At 39.7% G+C, this 23,075-nt stretch overlaps 1 protein-coding gene across 4 annotated transcripts in view; it reads right to left on the bottom strand.

Annotated features, from left to right (window-relative positions):
• The window catches only part of PRMT3 (protein arginine methyltransferase 3), a 105,385-nt gene extending 83,175 nt beyond the window's left edge, over positions 1-22,210 (bottom strand). For 2 of the 4 annotated variants that reach the window (XM_054972004.1, XM_054972006.1), the window contains exons 1-9: positions 22,125-22,210; positions 21,909-22,044; positions 19,667-19,749; positions 18,324-18,373; positions 16,887-16,989; positions 14,734-14,887; positions 10,835-10,976; positions 7,276-7,341; positions 2,148-2,269 (exon numbers count right to left, since the gene is read on the bottom strand). In XM_054972004.1, coding sequence (XP_054827979.1) covers positions 2,148-2,269; positions 7,276-7,341; positions 10,835-10,976; positions 14,734-14,887; positions 16,887-16,989; positions 18,324-18,373; positions 19,667-19,749; positions 21,909-22,044; positions 22,125-22,152 — 884 coding nt within the window. In that variant the 5' untranslated portion in view covers positions 22,153-22,210. Of the gene's footprint in view, positions 1-2,147; positions 2,270-7,275; positions 7,342-10,834; positions 10,977-14,733; positions 14,888-16,886; positions 16,990-18,323; positions 18,374-19,666; positions 19,786-21,908; positions 22,045-22,124 lie in introns of those variants that run through there. The other 2 variants (XM_054972005.1, XM_054972007.1) reach the window with 2 other exon arrangements.
• Between the last annotated feature and the right edge of the window lie 865 nt (positions 22,211-23,075).

The following is a 23,075-nucleotide window of genomic DNA, read 5'->3' as shown; positions in this document are numbered from 1 at the left end:
TATCCCATCCTGTGTCAGAAAGCTATTAGCATCTGAGTAGCAGTTATTTTAAATAAGTATTTGAAATTTAAGGTTCTTTTACTCACTCACTGTGCATTTCCCTGGGCATTGTGTCACTGTCCAAAGACATCAATGAGTGAAATTCATTGAAGAGGTGACCATTTTTATTTATTTTTTTATTTATGCCAGTGTAGTGTTGGTTAAGAGCGATGGGACTCTAGTCTGGAGAACCGGGTTTGATCCCCCACTCCTCTGCTTGAAGCCAGCTGGGTGACCTTGGGTCAGTTACAGCTCTCTGAAGCTCTCTCAACCCCACTCACCTCACAAGGTGATTGTTATGGGGATAATAATAACATACTTTGTAAACTGCTCGGAGTGGGTGCTAAGTTGTCCTGAACGGTGGTATATAATTTATTATTATTATTATTATTATTATTATTATTATTGCCCACCTTTATTGATGATTCTGTCAACCACAAACAGCATTTTTTTCCTAGCCACTCTACTTTCCTGAGAATTTCTGAGCCAAGCTACAAGAGACAAATTACACGAGCACGTGAAGGGAGTCGCAATGTTAGCCGGGAAGCTGAGTTTTAAAAGAGATTGGAAGGCTTTGTTAATTTCCCCTCTTTACAGAGCCAGGGAGATCTGCTCAGAGGGTTCGTTAATTTCCTCTTTGCCTTCCAAAGGCTCTGTCAGTTTCACCTCCCTTTCTAAGAGATGAACATGGTGATTCCCTTCAGGTGCTCCTCCTCCTGTAATTCTTCTCTTGTAGCTTAGGCTCTCAACTTCAGTGGTAGTAAGCCTGCTGCCAGGCAGAGTGACTCAGCTCTGACATGCATTGCCATCCAGGTTCAGTCTAGTTCTCTAACTCACTAAGGTACATGAATGTGTGAAGACCTGATCTTCTATTAGGGTTGGACAGTTAAAGAGAGGCCAAATATGAATGTATGATCTTTGACTCTTTCTTTCCTTCTTTCACTACTCAGTGCCTTTATAAAATATGCAGGTTGATTAAACTTAGTAAAAAAAAATCACAATAGTAAAAAAATGGCTAGTCAAAAACACTTTGAAATTGCTTCAGTATGGATCTTTTAAGAAACTGGCTAATAAAATTGTGTAAGGGAAGGAGAACGTGTGCTTTTTAAATGCATTCCAACTCAGTGCTCAGTTACGCCTTAACCTATAAGCCTAATTATTAGCATTCCCTCTCTCCTATGCTTGTAAAAAAGCAAATTCTCGGCGCTAAAATATAATGACACTGAAGGCACTAAACATTCTTGACACCATTAAGTGATCTGCTGGTCAGTCACCAAACTTAAGTATCACTCTATAACCTTCAGATATGTGAAACTGACATCTATTCTATTGTCAGGAGCAACAAAGTATAACAAGGCTGTTACAAATTATTTGAATGCGAATTAGAGACAAATGAAATAGTTTTACAGTCAGCAGATGTAACCTTACAGCAATTGTTCACCGTGTATTCCAAGAGATCATTCATCACTGTCACAAGATTAGTTCTCTTTAATCCCCTTTTGCCCCTAGTGTGGCATGCAAATCAAACAAATCCAAAACTGTTATGCAGACAGGTGTTTTCATCACACTCTCAGCTTCCAAGTGTAGTGAGGACTTCCTGTACTTTCAATGAAGGATTTTTTTTTATAAAATCCAAATGACAGCTTCATATTGCTACAGCTGTACTGCAATGCCACATCAGGAGTATGCATGCAATGGAACCAGACTTTAAATATTGTACGTATCCTTCCTTTTCACATGCAAAGAGAGCCAGTTTGGTGTAGTGGTTAAGAGCACGGGACTCTAATCTGGAGAACTGGGTTTGATTCACCAATCCTCCACTTGAAGCCAGCTGGGTGACCTTGGGCTAGTCACAGCTTCTTGGAACTCTCTCAGTCCCACCCACCTAACAGGGTGTTTTGTTGTGGGGATAATAATGGCATACTTTGTAAGCCACTCTGAGTGGGTTTACAAAGTCATCCTGAAGGGCAGTATATAAATCAAATGTTGTTGTGTTGTTGTTATTATTATTAAATTTCCCCTAGCCCCTTACTATATGCAACCACCAATCTTAAAATGACTAAGGGTATTACTACTAAAAGTCACTAATTCAGAAGAACTTTTCCTACCTAATGATGTCCATGGCTTGATAAATAATGTCAGACTGGTCCACTCCAATGACCTTCTTCGCACCTGCTTTTGCAGCAAACATAGAAAGGATTCCAGTTCCACAGCCAACATCTAAGATGATCTAGCAGGAAAAGAAAAAACTTATTATTACAAGGAAGTTTGACTCTGCTGATACCACAAACAGCAACAGAGTTTGAAAAACTACTATGAAAGTTTATCATAAAAGGGTCTTAAGCTGGAGAAACTTTGCATAAGACTGTACAGCCAGATCTACCAAAGCAAAACAAGCACAATGCAGTAATTTTGACTTTGATAGAAAGGTGGTCAAAAGCATGCACACACTTTACAGGCTGCAAGCAGAAGACTACTTCCTAAGGTTTTTATCTAATCACATGATTCAAGGGTCAAAAATTTTGAGATAAATCAAGATTGAACACACAGCTTTAGTGCTTCTGAATTCTGTTCATATCTTAATTATGAAAGCATGAAGAAAAAAATGCAGGAGTCATTTTCTAATTAGTAAGAGTGACTTGCTTCTCCATTATAAAATGTATCCTTTGAACCTTATGATATTCGATGTGTGACCATCTGAAGTAAATGTGCAGTCAACTCCTGAGTTAGTGTTCATTTGAGAAGTCATTAACTTGCAACATCTACTTTTTCTTATTTGTATACAAGCATAACCATCAAGTACGAAAAAGGAAAATACAAGGGGAAAAGAGATAGTGAGATAATTGAACACACAAAGGTTCAAGCGTGAGAGAATTATTCAAACTGCCAACCCTGATGGAGTGCTCTGAATGTATTCTAGTGGTGCCACTTATAGGTCTGTAATTAAAGGCCTGTCACCTTTTTTTCATTATAGATCCTTCAGTGATTTTTCATTTCACCACTGAGCTGTGTTACAAGCAGCAACCTGGCACACAAAAAGCTGTGATGAGAATTTTAAAAACCTCACCAAATTCACAGAAAAAGATCAGCTTGGTTATGCACAAAATGCATAAAAATAGTTTACCACAGTATACTTGTAGGGGTGGATACTAAATTTCACATTGAAAACATTAAAATATCTGCTACTATCTAACCATCTCAATTAGGCATAACAGTATCCACAGTATTCTATCTTGGCAAGTTTATCTTTCAGAGAATATACTGCTTTACCCACTCTACTTTAACTGTATAAATGGAAGTACGTTTGCATTTTCCTTGACAAGTATTTCTGCTTTTAGCTCTTTCCATCATGACTGATATTTTTAGATACCCCGCCCCCAAGGTATTTTGAGAGTCTCCAGGAAATTCTTCTGTATCATTTATCAATACATAAGAATGATACTCCTAACCTCATAAAGTAGCCCTTTCCACCTGACCATCTATCAGTTAAGGCTGATAGAGAAGCAAAATAAAGACGGACTTTGGGGAGAATAAAGAGGGACGCTGGCTGACAAGCCTGAAATGACATTCTGTCTTCTTCTATTAACCTCATGAAATCGCTAACATTTGGGCTCAATTAACAATTTAAGCAAAAATAACATTAAGGCTATCCACAAACATGGTGATGTTAAATGATCATTTATGTAGCATCAGCGAGAAGATGTCAACATACTCTGCCAAATTCTCTGTCAGTCTAAATTTTTGGTTGCAAAGGTATGAAAACTCTCAATAAAGGCAGAGTTCCCTTCTATATGCAGTTCCTCAGATGTTGGTAAGGTTGGCTATGACTATGTTCAGCACTGTGTGGGATCTTCAGGGTGTAACCACTGATGCCATCTAGGCATTTTATAACTCAAAAAACACAGTTAAAAACCTCACTTAGCTACTGTTATCTTTTTTTGGAAACATTAAACGCACTCTTACTTTACTTTCAGAAACTTTGATTGTGCTTCTCTTACGATTTTCTGAAATTGGGACATTTATTCATGGATTTTAAAATAAGATACGCAAACTACTTCTTACATTCATCTGAGTATCTAGTAAGTATATGAGCAAAATAAATCCAAATCTAGCACTGATTAGATCTTCAACGACTCAGTTAAAAACAAAATTTGACATGGATAGAAACATTTTCAACCTGATCCAGCATCAATGATGAGCATACAGGACCAGATAAAATGGTGCATGCATAATTCCTGGTACTGTATTTTATTTTACAAAATTTATACTTTTCCTAGGCATCCTCATAAGGGCCATCTCTGAATCCATAATTCTGGGCAGTGCACATGGTGTTGAGCAATGAGGTTTGTATTTTCTTTTATTTTACTTAGTTTATTCTATTACCTATGGCTTTTGCTAGAAGCTGCTGGTTGGTTGCTGGTTTGTCAATAAGGCTTGTGGTTTAGGCTCCAGCCTGATTATGTTTTAGCTGGCTGATAAAGCTATGCTCGTGGAGCGTGAGCTCAGGGTCAGGAAGGTGAGAAGTTAGCCTTGAGAATCTCTGTCTGTTTACATAGTTTTGATAAGATTATTTGGACATTTTTCTTGGTATGACTATTCCTTGCTGAGCAACGAACTGGGAGCCAAAAGCAAAACTGCAAGATAGTTCTAGCACTCCACTACACAGGTGGTTGGAAGAACTAGATCCAAAGCTGACTATCAAAGGCAAAATAACTGTTTGAATATGGGCAGGCACAGTTCATTGGTGAGTGCTTACGCCTCTGTATAGGGATCATTAGTTCCAAGCAAGAGATGCAAAAAAAAAATAAAAAATTGAGGCCCCTCAAAAATCCATATTGGCAATACTGATATGTTATCTGACAAGCAAGCAGTACTTAAGACACAACGTGCTTAAAGACATACTGTACAGAACATCCTCACTGGAATAGAAGAACGTGCCACTGAGTTGCAACCGACTCATGGCAACACCATCCTCAGGGTGTTCCAGGGAAGAGATAAGCAAAGGGGGTTTGCCATTGCCTTCCTCTGTGTAGCAACCCAGTCTTCCTTGGTGGCTACCAAGGAACACTCAAGTACTTGCACTGGTGCAGTGGTTTGAGTGTTTGATTACCTAGTCCTCATTCTGCTAGAATTGTTCTGTGAGGATAAAATGGATGAAAAAAGATACCAATGTAAGCTTCTTTGGGCCCCCACTGGGAATAAAAATAAGAAAATAAATATTTGATTATAAGCCATTCTCAAATGGCACTTTTAAATGTCAATATATGAAATAATTATGCATCTAAATGTTAATGGTCTGGGTTTTCACTTCCATTTGACCTGTATTAAGAAGTCTTGTTTCATGACTGTTTCACAAACATTTTTGTTGAACAACATGTGTCTGCAAAGTTTTAAGTACAGGACATCGTTGTTTAGAGCAAATGGACAGAAGTAATCCACCATGTCCCGCAACTAAAATTTTATTCTGCATGTCTCAGATATTAAAGAATTATGTTCCATGGCACCTCTGGAAGAGCTTTAGATAGAAGTAGAGGGGAACTATTTTTCACTCCAAAAGTCTAAGGTGTAATGTTTCAGTACAGGAAGTTTGATGTGCTCAAGAATGTTCAAAAGTAAAACATGCTACATATGATAGAAACCATGTGTAAAGAAATAGCATACTAGACGTTAGTTCTGATTAAAACAACAATACAAAATTCATGTTGAAGGAAGCTAAAATTCTAAGATACACAAGCAAGAGGCCAACAGGCAAAGTTTAAGCTTGAGAAACAAATGTATTTATTTCATGAGTATCAAAAAGATGTAGTTGTAGATTTCTACAGCTAGGTCTCTAACCACTACACCACACAGGATCTCAGGCTTCCCCCACCTGGGGAAAAGTCTGAACAAGTTGCAAGTCATGTGATAACAAGAGACTTAAGTGAGTTGTATAGCAGCTGCTGCTGGGCATATCAAGTTGTGCATGTTGTGTGGAAGCTGCTGATGGGCCCAGGTGAGTAGTATGGCATCATGTAATCTGGTAGCCACTGCCACATCTTGGTGAATTGTACAAGTTGCAAAGCAGCAAATTGCCTGGCGGATGCTGCTGGGCCTAGTCCCAATATTTCCTCCCATCCTCCAGAACAGGAGGGAGGAAATAGAGCTGGACTGGGAGACCAAAATAACCCTGGAAAGGCCTACCACCCTGCCTTTTCTGACAGAAACCAAGGTTTGAAGACTGCCACTATTGTTGCGGTAGCCTAGAAACTCCCACAATGGCTACTAAGATCTCCTCTCTTTATGATTTATCTGCAAACCTGGGACTTTTCTCAGTTTTTAAAGAAAGATCCGTCTTGTCTCTCCATGGCTTCAGTCTCTGGATTGAAGTATCCACAGACGGAGCCACATTAAGAATTAGATAAATTGGTATGCTTTATAGTACAGATTTAAGATTATATTACTATGTATTACCAAAATGACACCTTATATGATAAAAAGTGTACTATATATATTAAACATTTTAACTGGAGCTCTGGGTAGCAGGAGCTGCCACTCATTAAGGTAATGTCTAGGTGTCATTCAATATACTAGCACTATGTGTCCTTGTCCAAAGGCCAGTAACGTGATCAAAAGGATTTAGCAGTACATACACTAGCCCAATTACATATATGTAAGCAAAGCAGCATGTATGAATGCCTGGGACAGATCGAACCAAGCCACATTTATAGTTTTCTTCCTTTCCAAACCCTTATGCTTGTTTATGTAATAGAATACAATCTACAGCAAAGATAGAAATAGGAAGCAATCATTTCAATTTCTATACTTTGTATACATATCATTCAGAAAAAAAATAGGATCTGAACTTCCCCAAAGCTAATTCCACAGGGATCCCCACTATGCTTTTATCATGCAGGATACAGATTAGAAATGCACTTGAATTACTGTAAATAAATGCAGGCATACTATTTTAGATGCTACTTGAAAACAGCAGACAAGGAAAGCTTAAAAAGCCCATGTCATCATAATTAATGAACACTTCAAGACAGCACACAGACCAATGACAATGCTGATCAGCATTTCTCTTATCTGCATTTTGCACCCTCCAGCAGCTGAATAATGCTCTTCGTGTAACAGAACCCTAAGTACCACAGAACCACAGACCTGGCAAGGCATCATTCTCCCAAGTCTAGAAAGAATCCAAACCAAGAGAATCTCATACCACAAGAACATTTACAGCTTTAAAGCTAACTCACTTACCTTATCTCTAAAGATGTGGGGGTTGTGATATATGAAGTCACGGTAGCTTTCTGTACGCACTTTATCCTATTGGGGGGAAAAGTGTTCAGAGAACACACTACAAATTATTGTGCAATGACAGGAACATTAAGTGCTTTCAGCCACAATGCAAACATTCCCCACCCCTCAATTCCAGAAAAAACAATTTCAGATCATTCCTGCTGAGAAGATTTTCAGCATTTTGCTTTGGAACCAGCCAATTAATTTTCTATAATGAACTGCAAAGAAGAACTAATGAAATTACAGAGGAAAAGTAAAAATTGAAATTTCTAAATTACTGTGACCAACTTTTCTCTTTATACTTAAGAAAACAGTTACCATAACTATTGCTATCTATATTCCAAAAATTTTTAGCAGCACCACACTATCAAAACCATTTAAGTCCACCAGTAATATAGTTTGGGTACACTGCATGTTTCCTTGTAACATGCAGTGTACCTACTACACTGCATGTTACAAGGAAAAAAATACACAAGCTTTGTTCTCATTTTTAATTAAAACTATGAATCAGATCTAGGTACCAAAACAAGCTGTTCCACTCATAGAAACACCTTAAAGGTGTTCAGATGAGGATCACAAAAGCTATGCAAGCCATACAACAATACGTCAAATTCAGTGGGGGAAAAAATCTTCAAGTGCTTACTCAGCATCACTATTAAAATGCTGGCGGTTTTCCAGATTGCACACCTAAATAGACATAGTACATCAGTACATGAGCTGGCTGGATAGCTTGTCTTAGCAACAAACTAACCATTCCTTTCAATATGCGTAGGGAGGAAGACAAACTGCCAAGCAAGCCATATGTTTTACTATCCCTGCAAAACGGCAAGTGGACCAATCAGCATAGCAAAGGAAGAGAGTAGTTACAATTTTATTTTTAGTCCCTTATGATAGCGGTCAAAAATAGTATAAAGTGCGACAGCATAGCTTTAAAAAAAGAGACCATCACTGCCTGCATACCAATTGAACACTGCACCACTAGATGCAAAGCTATCTGAATAGCAAAGGGATAAAAAGGACAATTCCTTTCACAAGCTAACACTCCAGAACTTGAACTTACCAAAGCAAAATACAGTCCTTAACGACAAAATCAGGTTACCTTTCTAAGTTGATCATAAATCTGAATTTGAAAAAAGTGATTTAGAATTGATTTTATAAGACATCAGTGTTAGTTCCAGCATTGTTTACTGCAAAGGCACTCATTTATAAATGTTTGTGAGTTTAGTTACGAGGAACCAACAAGCAGCTAATATTTTTGCCTTCGCTACTCTGACACGCAACTAGCCATAATCTGATGAAATAAACTGATTCTCAAAAGCTTATGCTTCAGTAAACTGTTCAGTCTTTAAGGTGCCATTGGACTCCTATTTTACTTTACCTAACTTTAAAAGGCCATCAGTCACAAAAGAAGTCAACTGTAAAGCCATCAGTACTTCTACCCTTACTATTCTCACTGCTCAAACTTAATCAACAGATTTCCAGCTGCTGCCATCACTATATGCACAGCTGTTCAGAAAACCTGTTTGAGGATTCTGTTAATTCTTTTCTTCCCTACACCCCGCCTCCCCCGCAACTTCTCCAACTCTTTCGGTGGAGCTAAAATATTCAAGAAACCCCCCAAAAAAGGCAGAAGTAGACAGAACAGCCAGTTATGCACCATAAAACCCTTGACTCTTTTTAGCTTGGCCATACAGATGAAAACAGATCCACCTGAAATACTGAAGAAAACCAAAGCAGCAATACCTAGTGTTGACTAGTCAAGGGGCTAATTCATACTAAAAATGCGAAAGAGCTTGAAAATGCTTAAAACATCCTACTATATAAAATGCAAGCCGTATTGGTGATAACTCACTTTTTATCCCTGCGCAGGTGCACACGCAAGCCCCTCCGTGGGGATAAAAAGTGGGTCAATGGCAACACGGCCTGCCTCGGAGGCCCCAAGGACGCCATAGCAGTGCAGAGGCAGCAGGGAGGCCCAGCATGGCAGTGCAGCCCTCCCAAGGCTCCGCAGCAGCGGCAGGGAAGCCCGGCACAGCCCTCCTAAGTTCCCGCAGTGGCTACAGTGGTAGCAGAGAGGCCGTGTGCAGTGGTATTTTTCCACACAACAGCCTCCATTGCTAGTTAGCTGATATTCTCAAGCAAATTCAAGGATATTTCAAGGAGCAACTTCTAAAATCAGTCTCATGCCAACAGGACTACTCCTATGAACCCTGTAGATTGTTGTCAAAGCTCTAATAGCATGCAGTTCAAAACAGACCATTCACTTACAAGTGTCAGTGTGGCTAACCAAAATTAACCAGTAACAACAGAAAAGGTATAATTATATATTCCCCCCCCCTTTCCCCCAATGCAGCCTAAGTTCATGATAAGTCTCAAATTCAATAGAGTTTCATGTTTATCTAAAGTATAATTAATGTGTATAATTTTTTGGCAACTTCTGGACTTCTACTTTATTTTTCAATGAAACATGAGTCATATAGAGCTGGAGCACTAAAATAGACCACAAGAACCTCTTCTGCTCTTGTTGCCTAGTTTTTGACCAGAGCATTGTTTATCACTGCCTCTACAATGGCTTATTGTCTCTACTGGTCATTAAGTTGCATTGCGACATCTGTGCACACAATGTTGTGCCTGTCACCAATCAAGACAGAAGCTTTGGGAAGGCTGACAGATTCACAGCAACCCCAGGACCACTTGCTTTGGGCATGTAAATTGCTCTGCTCTAAATGAGCACATGAATGTTTTGGTATCTTTGCCAAAATAAAAAGGTGATGGTAGAGAAAAACCCTTGAACAATTACATTTAACTAAGTGTTTTTCTCCACCATCACCTTTTTATATATAGACAAGATATAGCACAAGTAGCATACATTAATAAAATATACTGATCTCTGCCCACTGGAGGACCGTCAAGATGAAAATGGGACAGAGGATATATGAAAGGATGGATGAAAATATTATTAATGCATCCAACATATACATAAGCAATTTTCAGCTCCCTTGAAACCACCTCTGCTTCCAGCATGAAAGTATGACAAAATCATGAATGGTAATTTATATATTTTTAGAGGATCTGAATAGTTTTAATCTGCCAAATTAGGTCATCTACTTCCATAACCACCAAAGGCAGGGTCCAATGTACAGCTGCAAAATTAGTGTCTACTTACATGGTCTTAATTCTAGAAATACTGTGAACTGGTAATTTCCCTTCTGGCTTCAGTCTCTTTGCATTGCACTGAATCCAGCTCCAGAGGGTTCTCTGACCTTCTGAAATGGCTTTGCTAAAGGACTGCAATGGAAAGAAAGCCAAAATGCATGTAGCCCTCTGGATCCCAGTCCAGGTGCTTAGTTTTTGTGTATTTTCCCTTTCTTTTTCTTTCATTTTCCACCTTAGCTTTCAGCAGGGGAACCACAAACAAGTAGGGAGAGGGTTAAAAATGCAGCTAGGCTGCAGCATATTTACGAACCATCAGCCTTACTTCCATCTTTAGAGAGAGGAAGACATGTGCTCACTTTCTAACCTTTATCATCTCTTCATGTATCCCGTAGTGCCCATAAGAACTGAAATAAACATCCTCCTCATTCTCCTGGAGATCTGCAATGGCACTAGCTGCTGAGTTGCTTCTGACTTCTGCATTCATCACAAAATCCTGTGCAAATTGTCTGTAATCAATTTGAAACATACCCTTGAGACATGTTAACGGGACCATTAAAAAAACCTTTAAGTTAAGGTGGGGGGGAGGGGGGACAGGAGAGAGAGAGAGAAGACAAGCAGGTTCCAAAGAACTTCCTTGTAAGCTGAAGCTCCCTCTGCTGGTTGCTGCATAGAAAGCTACTGCAGAAGAGTTGGGTATTCTCTGCATACCAGCCTCAGTGTTTTTCCACGTTTTAGATACTGATGTGCTGCAAAATATTGATTGCTGGAATCCTGACTTGGTGCTTTCTTTCATCAGCCTCTTCAGAGATACAGATCTTCCCAGATGAACCCCTCAAGTTTTGATCTTCAGAAAAGAAAACTGCCTACATCTCAGACTGCAATCTTAAAAATCACACCTATACTGAACTGAGGATTTACATTAGCAAAAAGATTTTAATCAAAATAGCAGGAAACTCAGGAACACAGATGCCAAGTTATCTAAAAGACGCAGTAGACTTGAGCACTCAAACTACTGCCTAGCTCCTTTCCCAAATCTCTTAATTGACTGCATACATCTTGGGCCAGACCCAAAATCTTCCATAGCAAGATCTGAGTCTGGTAGCACCTTAAAGACCAACAAGATTTTCATGGTATAAGCTTTTGAGTCGTTAAGCTCCTTTTGTCAGATACAAGTAGGAATGGATATCCCTGAGCCTTTCTATCCTAGTCAGAAGGTAGCAGGATGTAAAGGTACAATTCCAAATGTAATGAGCTTGATTAGAGTAGGGCAGAAATACTTATTAGTGGTTTGAAATGCAGAAAATTAGCATCCGTAGCAAGATAGAAATCCTATCCTAAGAATCCTAGGATTCCTAGGATACAGATGCTAATTGTCTACATTTTCTCCCCTGTTCAAATCAAGCTCATTACATTTTGCATTGTAGTCTACCCAATCTCATTATACATTTTTTCATCTTGACTTCCTTCTTTGCGACACCCCTGCCACCTTCTGACTAGGATATAAGGGCTCAGGGATATCCATTCCTACTTGTATCTGACGAAGCGAGCTTGACTCTCTAAAGATATTACCCTGGAAATCTTGTTTAAGCTGCTACTGGGCTTGAATCTTGCTCTTCTACTGCAGACCAACAACAGGAAGACCAGAAATGATCTTCCTGGAGCAGAAGCCAACTTTCTGTGGTGGGGAATATTAGATGCCCTTTCCATGTGGCAGTTGCCATGTTGCATCCTATACAGCTCTAAGAATTCCCAATGGCAATTATTTTAGGGGAGTACAGTGGGATGTAGGAGGAAAGGTGGAGGTGAGGAAAACCTTTGCAGTCTTTTGGAACTAACACATAGTTAAAATAATTAGCAATGAATTTTAAAATGTTTTTTCAAAGACAAGGAACTGTTTACAAGAAAGAAAATCTGCTCTAGAAGCAACTATAAATAAGCAATAAATAATGTTACAGTGAATTTCCCTATTCAAAGGTTCACTTTAAGAGGCCTTAAACAAACAGAAGCTTTCTAGTAACCATGTAACTTGCAATGGAAACCAAAGTTTACAATTCATTAACAGATCATTATTTTGGACTAGGAAAATTAAGACATCTTCAGGACTGCGCCCATCCTGGCTCATGGATGTTCACAGTTTATTCCCATAATAGTCCACATTCTGAAGTTAGGAATATAATGGCTTGTTGCAGCCAACAAACAGCAAGTAGGAATGTACCGGTCTTCCCACTGTAGCCTACACTGCCCCTAAAACCTATATTTGGCTTCAGTGAACCCCCAAGAACTGTGTTGGTCATGATACAAGTGTCAACACTTCCACTAGCAATTTTTATTTCCACTGACTTGCTGGTGGAAAACAAGTGATGGCTACAGCCCAATAACTTAGCATAATTTGCTGTGTCTTCAACTTTATAAATGATTGATTACTGGGGAATGGGGAGGGAAGAAGTAATCTACAATGACTTGAGAGAGCAAAGGCTAGCCTATTTTTATCCTGCCCAGCTTCTAATATCTCAAAACAGTATGGTTCTGTTTCTTATTTTATCCTCACAACAGCCCACTGAAGGAAATTAGGCCAAGCGTGAAACTGGTTAAGGTCGCCCAATGATCATCATAGATATAATGCGAGAGGGCTGAACCCAGATCTCTCATATTCTAGTCAAATCACTCTGGATACACCCTTAAACAGACAGAAACTTACAAAACACAGACCTATAGTTCTAATAATAGTGAACTGTTCCCAACCATGAAGGCTGCAAAATAGGCTATGCAATAAAAATGAATGCGGTAGTACTGTTCACATTAAGATTTTTACTGTTTTCTACATAGGATAGTGAATATTACAGCAAACCAACCCCATGTGCAGTGGCCTAGATCCTATAACCAATGGGCCATCATTTCCCTTCCTGTACCTCTCTCCTCCGCTCAATACCTCAAGCTATAACATGAAGAGAATCACACAGACATGCAGTTCCTATTTGTGTGATCCTTTCCTCAAGGGAAGGAGAAAGGGTACATGAATTTCTAGATCTATAATGCACTCATAAACTACTTCAAGGGCATAGTGGAAAGCAGAAGCATCAAATGGGCTAAACACATCCATAGCTACAGACAGAGCCAGGTAAATGCACACTTGCTAGTTTTAATAAACTTTTTGAGGTCTGTACTTACGGTCAACCTAATCAACCTGATTTTGTCTATTTTCATTTTTCAGACATGGACTAAACATGCTTGGCTGTCCACTGGTAAAGAAAGGAAGGGCCAATTTTGGCCAATTCCTCTCTCCCACTGCTAACCCCTATTTTTAAAAACGTATTTACAGTCTGCCTTTCTCACTGAGACCCAAGGAAGATTACAACAGTGAAAGTGACAATACAATGTAATTGGCATCCAGGACATTCACTGAGCAAAGTATTATTATCAGCAGCAGCAGCAGCATCCCGCCCTCCCTGCAAGTGGGCTCAGGGTGGATTACAACAGAAGATAAAATATACAAGATAAAATCACAATAAATTAACACAGCTTTCTAATAAAACACCTGCTCACTGTATAAAAACCACATCACATCTGACGGAGGTGGAGGTACGGGTTAATAGTGAAGAACAGTTAGAACCATTCAGGGAAACAGATACAATAGGGAATGTTAGCAGAAACATTTTTAAATAAGCATACAGCCGAGCATAGGGATGAAATCTATCCGAAACAAAGCATAATTAATTTCCATGGCATGTTTAGTCGTGTGGAAACTCTCTAGTAGGGGCATATCTGCATCAGCAGACAGTACCTAATAGCAAAGCATTTGGTCATCAACCCTACCAAGACAGGCCCTACACTGTTTCAGTGGTCTTATGAAGCCTAGGAGCACTTATGCTGGGCCCCAGCAGAAGAGGAAAGGCAGGGAAATTCAATTGCATGGGTTGAATTCCATTCACTGGATGTGACTCATTTTTTTGTAGTACCACAGAAACAACCCCATTTTACAACTGTAATGTTACAGTTAGGAAAAAGCCTGCCAAGCAACTACTACAATAGTCAGACACACACAAAAAATTGATCAGGAGGTCTTGTTACAACTGCATGAAACAAAATGGGTGATATTTGACTGTTGTAAAAATCTTACAAGCACACTCCATTTACTGGAACTGTTCATCCTGTTCGGTTTCTAGTGACCATTAACAGAACCTAAAGTCTATTTTAGTCTGATGTACCCAAGATGGGTGCCAATTAAGTTTCTGAAATAAATAAAATGTTTGGTGGAAACAGTACTTCATTTTATGAAGGTCTTCCTGGGCTCTGGCCAATGCAGCTTCTGCTAACTCTGCTCTATGCTCTGCACATTTCAAGCGTTCCAGGAGAGATGAAGACTCAATTAGCCCATAAGGATAAGAGGTATTGGTACAGTCAGTAACATCCTCTATATCTGGAGAGGAAAAAAAACACCAAAAATTTCACCACATTAACTGCACACTAGTACACAAGTGAATCAGAATGTTTATAGCATGTAGCCAAAGGCCACCATAATTAAGCAAATAAAACACATAAGTAAAACATGAACAATAAATAATAAAACTATAATGTTAAAAACACAAATGCACAGCAAAATACATTAGCATCTTTGTTATACACTGGAGAATAAGTTTCAATCATTAAGCACATATCAAGCCCAGATTTTCTTAGCTGCCAGGATGAACTGTGCTACTATATAAGAGATTAATCCAAATCAGAAAGAAGGAGGGTCACTTCTTCCACCACAGAAGAACCAATATTTTTTTTAAAAATTCACCAAGAAATGTATTTCTGAGCTCTGTATACAAAGGGCAAAACAAAATATAGTGTGGAAGGTCTTCAGGGACTGAAGATCCACAAATGCAAAAACGGGCAGCAATCGGTATTTGTGTATAATGACCATCTAGAATGGCTGAGGGCATGGTTTGAAACCTCAGAGGAGTTAAAGCCATTCTAAGACTAGGAAAGGTGATTTTGGCCAAATGCCGTGGTCCCTCTTTACCAATTTGAAGTAGGGAGAAAAACTGGAGCAAAGTGTCATACTTCTGTCCAATGCAGCACTGATCTTAAAGATCCAGTCTCATATACTGAGATTGGGCAAGGGGACACCCCAAAAGTCATCCACCAGAGAATAAAGACAGAGGATATTGTTATCAAACCTCTCTTCAGTTTCAAATAGCGAGTACTATATGATATGTTGGGTTACTGTTTGAGAAATACAAGCCCCAAACCACTCACATAACAGGTTGTGCAGTTCTACAATAATGAAATAATATCTGTGCATATAAGCACAAGTCTTCTCTCATCTGGGCCATAAAGATTACGTATTTGGCAATTCAGAAGCCTTTGCTTTTCAAGGTTACTACCGAAAGATACCTTCCAGAATTCTTGGGAACCCTTGAAAAAGCAGGTTAAATTACTAAAATGTTTCCTTAAAGTAGTACATAACATGAAAGAAGTAATCCTGCTTTATGTTCATAATGGCTCTGTGAAATAGTTTAGGCTGAGAAAGCCACACCAAGAACACTAAGTACCATGGCTGACTACATACGATGAGTCCAAGTATAATACTCCACCCACTAAACTACCATGACCGACAATCTCTTCTGATTTCTTCTCAGGAAATGTGTCTGGCTTTGGAGGAAGATCAGGCCATTTTTTGTAGCTACCCAAATTATATTCTCTGAAGTGATACATTAAACCCTGACCTGGCTATCCAGAGACACTATTTTACTGACATTTAAGGAAGACTGAACAGACAATGAGATATTAGAGCTATAAAATCTGTACATTTCTGAGATTTGTGCAGGGGGTAATGTTTTAATTGATTTTATATAGGCATGCCCTTCATTTTATTTCATACATACACAAAGTATAATTTTGTTCGTAATTTATGCTTTTAGCCATTCTTGTTGCACTTTTAGTTCTTAGTATCACTTACTTGAACTACTAACATGAAAACAGCTACGAAAATTGTGGGCATGTGGCTATAACAAGCCAGAGCTAACTGTGGATCACATTTATTATTTACTCTAATTTCACATCCATTATGCTTAGTAGGGGAGCAGCCAAATACATAGGAGGACAGGTAGCTGCCTAACTTAGGTGGGTTGTTTGTTTAGTGCAGTGGCATCTAAGCTATATTACTCCAGACACAGCTTGTATGCCACTTAAGAACTAATTTTCCAAAAGCCACTTCCCTTTAAAATATTTTCAGCTTATTAACAGTTTCTAGAAACAGAAATAAGCATTCAAATAAATAGTTTCTCCTAGATATAGGGCTGCTTATTTGTAGATGCAACTGTAGTTTTTCTTAACCTGAAAGAAAACAACCTTTTAAACTACACCAGTGTCCAAACATGCTTATTTTTTCATAAAAGTTGTAATCAAATTCAAATTAGAACAAACCCTACCATACTGGAGTAAAGGATCATCTTCAAGCACAGGCTTCAAATACTCCTCTCCTTCCCAGGGAGCAGGTGCACTGGTTGAAGTAAGACACTCTAGAGTTGGTTTCTGGAAGAGACAATACTGCTATCTCCAGTTACAGCATTTAATAAGAGACCCAAATGTTCAAACAGCAATAAAGAGACCCAAAACAGACTTTGAAAACATACTTAATATAAACAAAGGTGCCATGAAAGGTTTGCTCTCAATTATCTACAAAATACTGCTTAAAGAAGATGCAGTTACGGTTCTTAAATATCAAAAGACCTGGCAGCATATGTGTTCCATAGATCTGACAGAAGAACATTAGAATCACATCTGGAAGTCATTTTCAAGGAAGGCCTTCCCTATCCGATTGCAAGCATTCAAAATTTTGACAAACTGGTACCTCACACCCCCAAAATTACAGTATACAGATAAATCCAGATCTCCCTTATACTGGAAGAATCGCAGAAACCCTGGCACATATGCTCACTGTTGGTGGGCTTGCCCAAAAGTGAAAAGGTTCTGAGAGGAAATTATAAAAAAAAATCATGAAATAACTGGGTGTTCCTTGCCAAAAACACCAGAATCATTGCTACTAAATGTCTGGGAGAACAGGTCTGATTTGTCATCACAGAGAGAACTCATAACTAATCTAATAGGAGCATCAAAAATAGTCATTGCAGCTAAATGGAAAGATGATTGTTCTTCCACTATTCAAACATGGCACAAAAAACTATGGCAGTTTTTTACGTAAGAGAAAATCTCACAAGGTCTGAAACAGCCAGATACAGAGGACTCCTATGCCAAATTCACGCAAAATTGGTTTCCTCTACTGACTTACCTCAGCAAACATGACATTTTACCACCTTCCTACGTCCCTCAGGTTCTCACCTCCTTCTAAAATATGTTGGGATCTTACGTATGACCAGTAAGCTAAACTCTCCTGATCTTTTTGTAATGTCTTTTATCTCCAATGTTAGTTTCTTCTAACACATTGTTATGTTCAATTATTATATTGCATTGACAGTCTTGTAATTTGAATTATCTATTGCAATCTCTGTATTACGTTTTTTTAAAAAACGTCAATAAAGGAATTTGGGGAGGGGGGAAGAGACAAAAGAAATTCTTAAAGCTATACAATATTTTTAAAGCTCCAGTTTCTTTCCATATGTAATATCCCATTCAGCATGTTACTGAAAGTTCTTCAAAACGTAATAATAAGTGCTCTCAGGAAAGTAATTTGAACCCAACTTTCAAAATAAAGTCTGCCTTTATTTTGTAAGCTGTCTTGTGAACTTTTAAAGTGCAAAATATGAATCTCCCCACACAAGTAAAAAAGCGACTTTAAAGAATACATCATTATATTATAATATAGTGTCAGTCTTGTTCTGACACTGATGTAATACCTAGTAACTTACTTCCATTCTAATGAAGTTTACTAGCTTGATATATCCATAAAAATCAAGTCCTGAAAGAGAAAAAAAACAGCCCAGCTGGAGTAGTACAGAATTATTTAGCCATGTTTGTAAAATCTTTAATCTATCAGTTGACTCTTACTTTACTGAACTATTTTTATTTTATAGCAGTTCTACTAACTTACATTTGGGATCACTTTTAGCCTAACCCTATAGTGCATCAAATATACCCAAGCCTATGGAAATCAATAGACTCGGGTGGGCTTAACTATGAACAGGAACAGGCTGCTGAAAGACTTGGGGAAAGATCTTATCCCTAAACTGTTGTCTCTAATCCTTTTCAGTTATGGAGATAAACACATCAGTACATATCGCATTCACAGATGAAATATTCTCAGAAATAAGACAATTATCGTAAATTCTATAGCTACACATGGGTGACAACAGTACTCCACAGCTCGAATCGGCCCAAACTTGTTTTCAGCATTTTCTGTTGTAACAGCATACAAATCTCCACAAACAAGAGAACCTGGGTAGCTGGTAGGCAACATTGAATGATAATAATAACATAATATACCGCCCTTCAGGACAACTTAATGCCTTTACAAAGTATGCTATTATTATCCACAACAAAACACCCTGTGAGATGGGTGGGGCTAAGAGTCCTCCGAGAGGATGTGACTGACCCAAGGTCACCCAGCTGGCTTCAAGTGGAGTACTGGAGAATCAAACCTGGTTCTCCAGATTAGAGTCCCGCACTCTTAACCACTACACCAAAATGGCTCTCTGATAATTACTATTTACAATTTACTGTAATTTTCTCCACTATCCTGTTCCAGCCACTTCTCACAGGCTGAAGAGCTCTAGTAAATGTAGATGCTTTCCACAACTGCAAGGGATGCACTCTGTCATTTTTCAATGGAGGCTCCATGTACGTACACACACCCCTTTGCACGCACGCACATTATGCATACATCAGAAAGTATATTCACCGTCAGGTAAATTGGTTTAATAAACGTGAACTGTCTGAAATCCTCACTTTCAGCATGTGTCCCTACCCACACTTTGCACCAAAAACACCTGCCTCAGTCTATATAAAAAAGCAGGAAAATATACTGGCACGTATGTAGAACTAGGTCTTTTCCATAAAGGAATTATCTTTCCTTTTTTTATTCTTTGTCCTAAAATGCACAGAATACCTTCAGGTATCTTCAAGCAGGAGAAAGTAAGCCACCAGACTAACTCTGCAACACAGTTCCATGCAAAAGGTTTAAGGTGTACAACAGAATACCATGGAAATAAAAAAATAAGCAGCAGAAAACTATATAAAATGAAAATATACTTACCATGTTTACGAACCATAGTCTCAATACTGAACCTGTGGTCGGATGAACAGTGGCAAAATACATCTTCGGGTGAACTGAAACACCTTGGAAAACACAGTAAGAGAATCTACTGTTATGTTCTGAAAGGAAGAGGGAGCAAATACATAAATACACAAACACTCAAAACAGAGGTTTAGGCAACCGTTAGATACCAAAGCTTTGTAATTTCAAACAAAAAAATGGGCAGGAGGAAGGCAAAGGGGAAGTACCAACCAGAGGAAGGATCTAACTGCAGATAACAACAACAACAATATTCGATTTATATTTGCCCTTCAGGACAACTTAGCACTCACTCAGAATGGTTTACAAAGTGTGTTATTGTTATCCCCACAACTATCAAACCGTGAGGTGAGTGGGGCTGAGAGAGCTCTGGAAGATCTGTAACTGACCCAAGGTCACGCAGCTGGCTTCAAGTGGAGGAGTGGGGAATCAAACCCAATTCTCCAGATTACAGTCCCACCACTACATTAAAAGTAGCAAGAGCATACAGCTGACCTAATCCACATGCCCTTTCCAGACTGACCTTTTTTCCCCCATACTGAAAGCTGTTCACCACCCCTGCTGATCCACGGTTAGTCATGCAGAGCAAGGCCATCCAGTCTAAAAAGCAACATTCCTCACCCCATCACCAATTCATTTCCATGACAGCAGCATGCTACTAGCATCAGACTGCATTTAGCAAAAAGATTGTTTTAAGTCATCTTACTTCAGAAAAAAAGCGAGGAGGGTCAATGAAATGAACAAAAAACACAAGAACAGAGCAAAACATGTAGTTTGTAAGAAAAAATGCATTGCTATGAGATAGGTAATCTCATGGCAATGCATGAGATTAGGCCTTTTTAGTATAAACTTAAAAATGTGAAGAAAAAACACATTTACAAATATATATTACAAGGGGCCTATGAAGAATCACAAGAACAGGCAACAGTTTGTAAATCCCATTCTCTAAGTTCTCAGGCGTTGAGCCCCTTTCTCACTTTAACTAACACTCAGATGGGCTTCAATATTCTACTCTTCTGGAGCATTTTCAGTCCTCATCACAACAGGGTTTTTTCTATTGGGTACTTCAAAATACCATACTTTTCTGCAGTCTTGGTAGTCACGCAAATAGATAGAGATCCCTACACTGTCTATGAGTGGTCTGGATTTGCTGATTTTATCATTCACACAGGCACTAGTCAGTTTATTATTACTCATAGTGACAAGCCAAACTAGAGACCCACCAGAAACTGTGGGAGAAAAAGAACAACTTAGAAATCTCACCCTACCATTCAAAATACGTCTTTTCAGTTCTGAGGGGCTTCCTCCCTCACCCCTCACTTTTCTCCTTTTCAAAGACACTCAACAGCTCTCTCTTTTTCAGGAGACCCCAACTTTTTGAGCCCTGGGCATCTTTAGAATTCTGACACAAACTAGTGGGTGCAAAATGTCTATTGTAGGTGGTAGGGTCACACACACAGAATGCCAAGTACAGGGGAGAAGAGGGGTAATTGACACAGAGAGAGAATAATAACCAACACTGTGAAGGCAGCCACCACTGAAACATTTTTAAAAATTTACACAGCCAAGCAGATCTCCAAGAGCCAATCAGATTTTCTACTGGGGAAAAACTCCACCTAGCTATACCCATTTACTATATGAATAGTAAAATTCATATGTAAATTTGACTCAGTCAAACTGGGATTGAATAGAGACTATGAATGGTTATCTCATTATCAGAAGTAACTGACTTCCTTAACAGAAGCAAACTGATCTCCATATCAGAAGCTACTGTTTGCATCTACTCCGCCTACCTTGCACCTACTCAGAAGCAAACTGATCTCCATATCAGAAGCTACTGTTTCCATCTACTCCGCCCTCCCCTCTCCACCTATATATCTAACCAGTTTCTTCTTGCCCTCCATGCATCTGACGAAAAGAACTGTGATTCTCGAAAGCTTATGCTACAATAAAGTTGGTTAGTCTTAAAGGTGCTACTGGACTCTTTTTGATTTAACTATTTTTATGTATACCCTGGCATTTTACTAGTACTTATTTGCTACAATAGATTTTTTTTAAGTGACAAAATTTATTTCTTTTAAACCATTCATGAGATATCAGTTGAAAAGGCTTTTAGAACAAGTAAAGTGAAACCTAGTGGGCAGTTCAGGGAAAAAGATTCTCCGCGCGGGCAAAAAGCCCATGAGAGAGACGACGAGCAGACCTGTCACAGAAAAGACACCGAGCCTGCAACGCAGGGCCCTCTGGGTCCTCCTCGACCTCCTCCCAGGCACTCTCACTCCCGCTGTCAGACAAACACGGCTCGGCCCCAGACGCAGATGCCACAACTTGCGCCTCACCTGCAATAGCGACAAAAAGAGAAATGAGCACCGTTGGTCCTCGTAAAATCGGGGGTTGGGGAAGAGGAAAAGAAACCTACCACCAGGCAAAGCTTTCCGCGAGCTCATCGCTACCGACTACTTCGCTCCAACGGCGCCGTCATAACAAGCCTCTTCCACACGTGTGATCTGGACACCACTTCCGCGAAGGCGCTCTCGGCTATCGCCCAATGAAAGTGCACAATTCCGCCCACCGACCAATGAAATAACAGAAGATTAAAAGAGGCCCGAGACGAGAACAAGTCGTAGATACGGGCGCTTTAATGGGTCAAACTTAGTAGAGAGGAAGGCTATTGCGCGCGGGAAACTACAAGATCAAGAAGCGACGCGGGATCGCTGTCCCTTTTGGCTGCTGGGTAGTTATAGAGGGAAATGGGCTATTGGTTTTATTGGCCAAAATCCCGGTGGACTTGAGGCCTGCTTGGCCCTGAGACCTCTTCATGGGGAAAATCAAAAAGAGTCCAGTATAGCAGCGCTGGCTTCGGCTTGTGCGATCTAGGCGCCGTGTGGGTGTGGTCAGCGAGGACGAGCGCGGTAGTGCCTGGCTTTAACCCGCCGGTCTAGGCGTGGAGAGACTGAAGAGGAGGAACAACAACAACAACACAGTCGCGCTCGGCTTTGTCCGGGGCACGGTGTAGCTCGAGAGCAGGCGCATGGGTAGCAGTGCCGTGGGCGCCCTCGTGAGGCGGAGCACTTTAGTGCCTGACGTTGTCTTGCGCCTGCCCGGATGTGGTGCAGCTGTAGTGGAGGAGCACCCAGCTTCACAAGGCCAGCTCAGTCGCGGTGTGGCTAGGAAGGAGCACAGGTATAGGGGCGCCCAGCTTCACCCAATGGCCTTTTGGGCGCAATGTTGCCAGCAAGGAGGAGTAAAGTGGAGGCTAGCGTTGCTGGCCAAAGCAGCGTGTGACCGGCAAAGGGGAGTAAAGGCATGGCTGCTCTCGGCTTTGCCCTGTGTCCATATGAATGTGGTTTGGCTAGCGAAATGAAGCCCG

The sequence above is a fragment of the Eublepharis macularius genome, chromosome 2 (genome assembly GCF_028583425.1).
Source record: "Eublepharis macularius isolate TG4126 chromosome 2, MPM_Emac_v1.0, whole genome shotgun sequence".
Lineage (NCBI taxonomy): Eukaryota > Metazoa > Chordata > Lepidosauria > Squamata > Eublepharidae > Eublepharis > Eublepharis macularius.
Note: the sequence above shows the minus strand (reverse complement) of the source record. Positions and strands in the feature narration are given on the sequence as shown.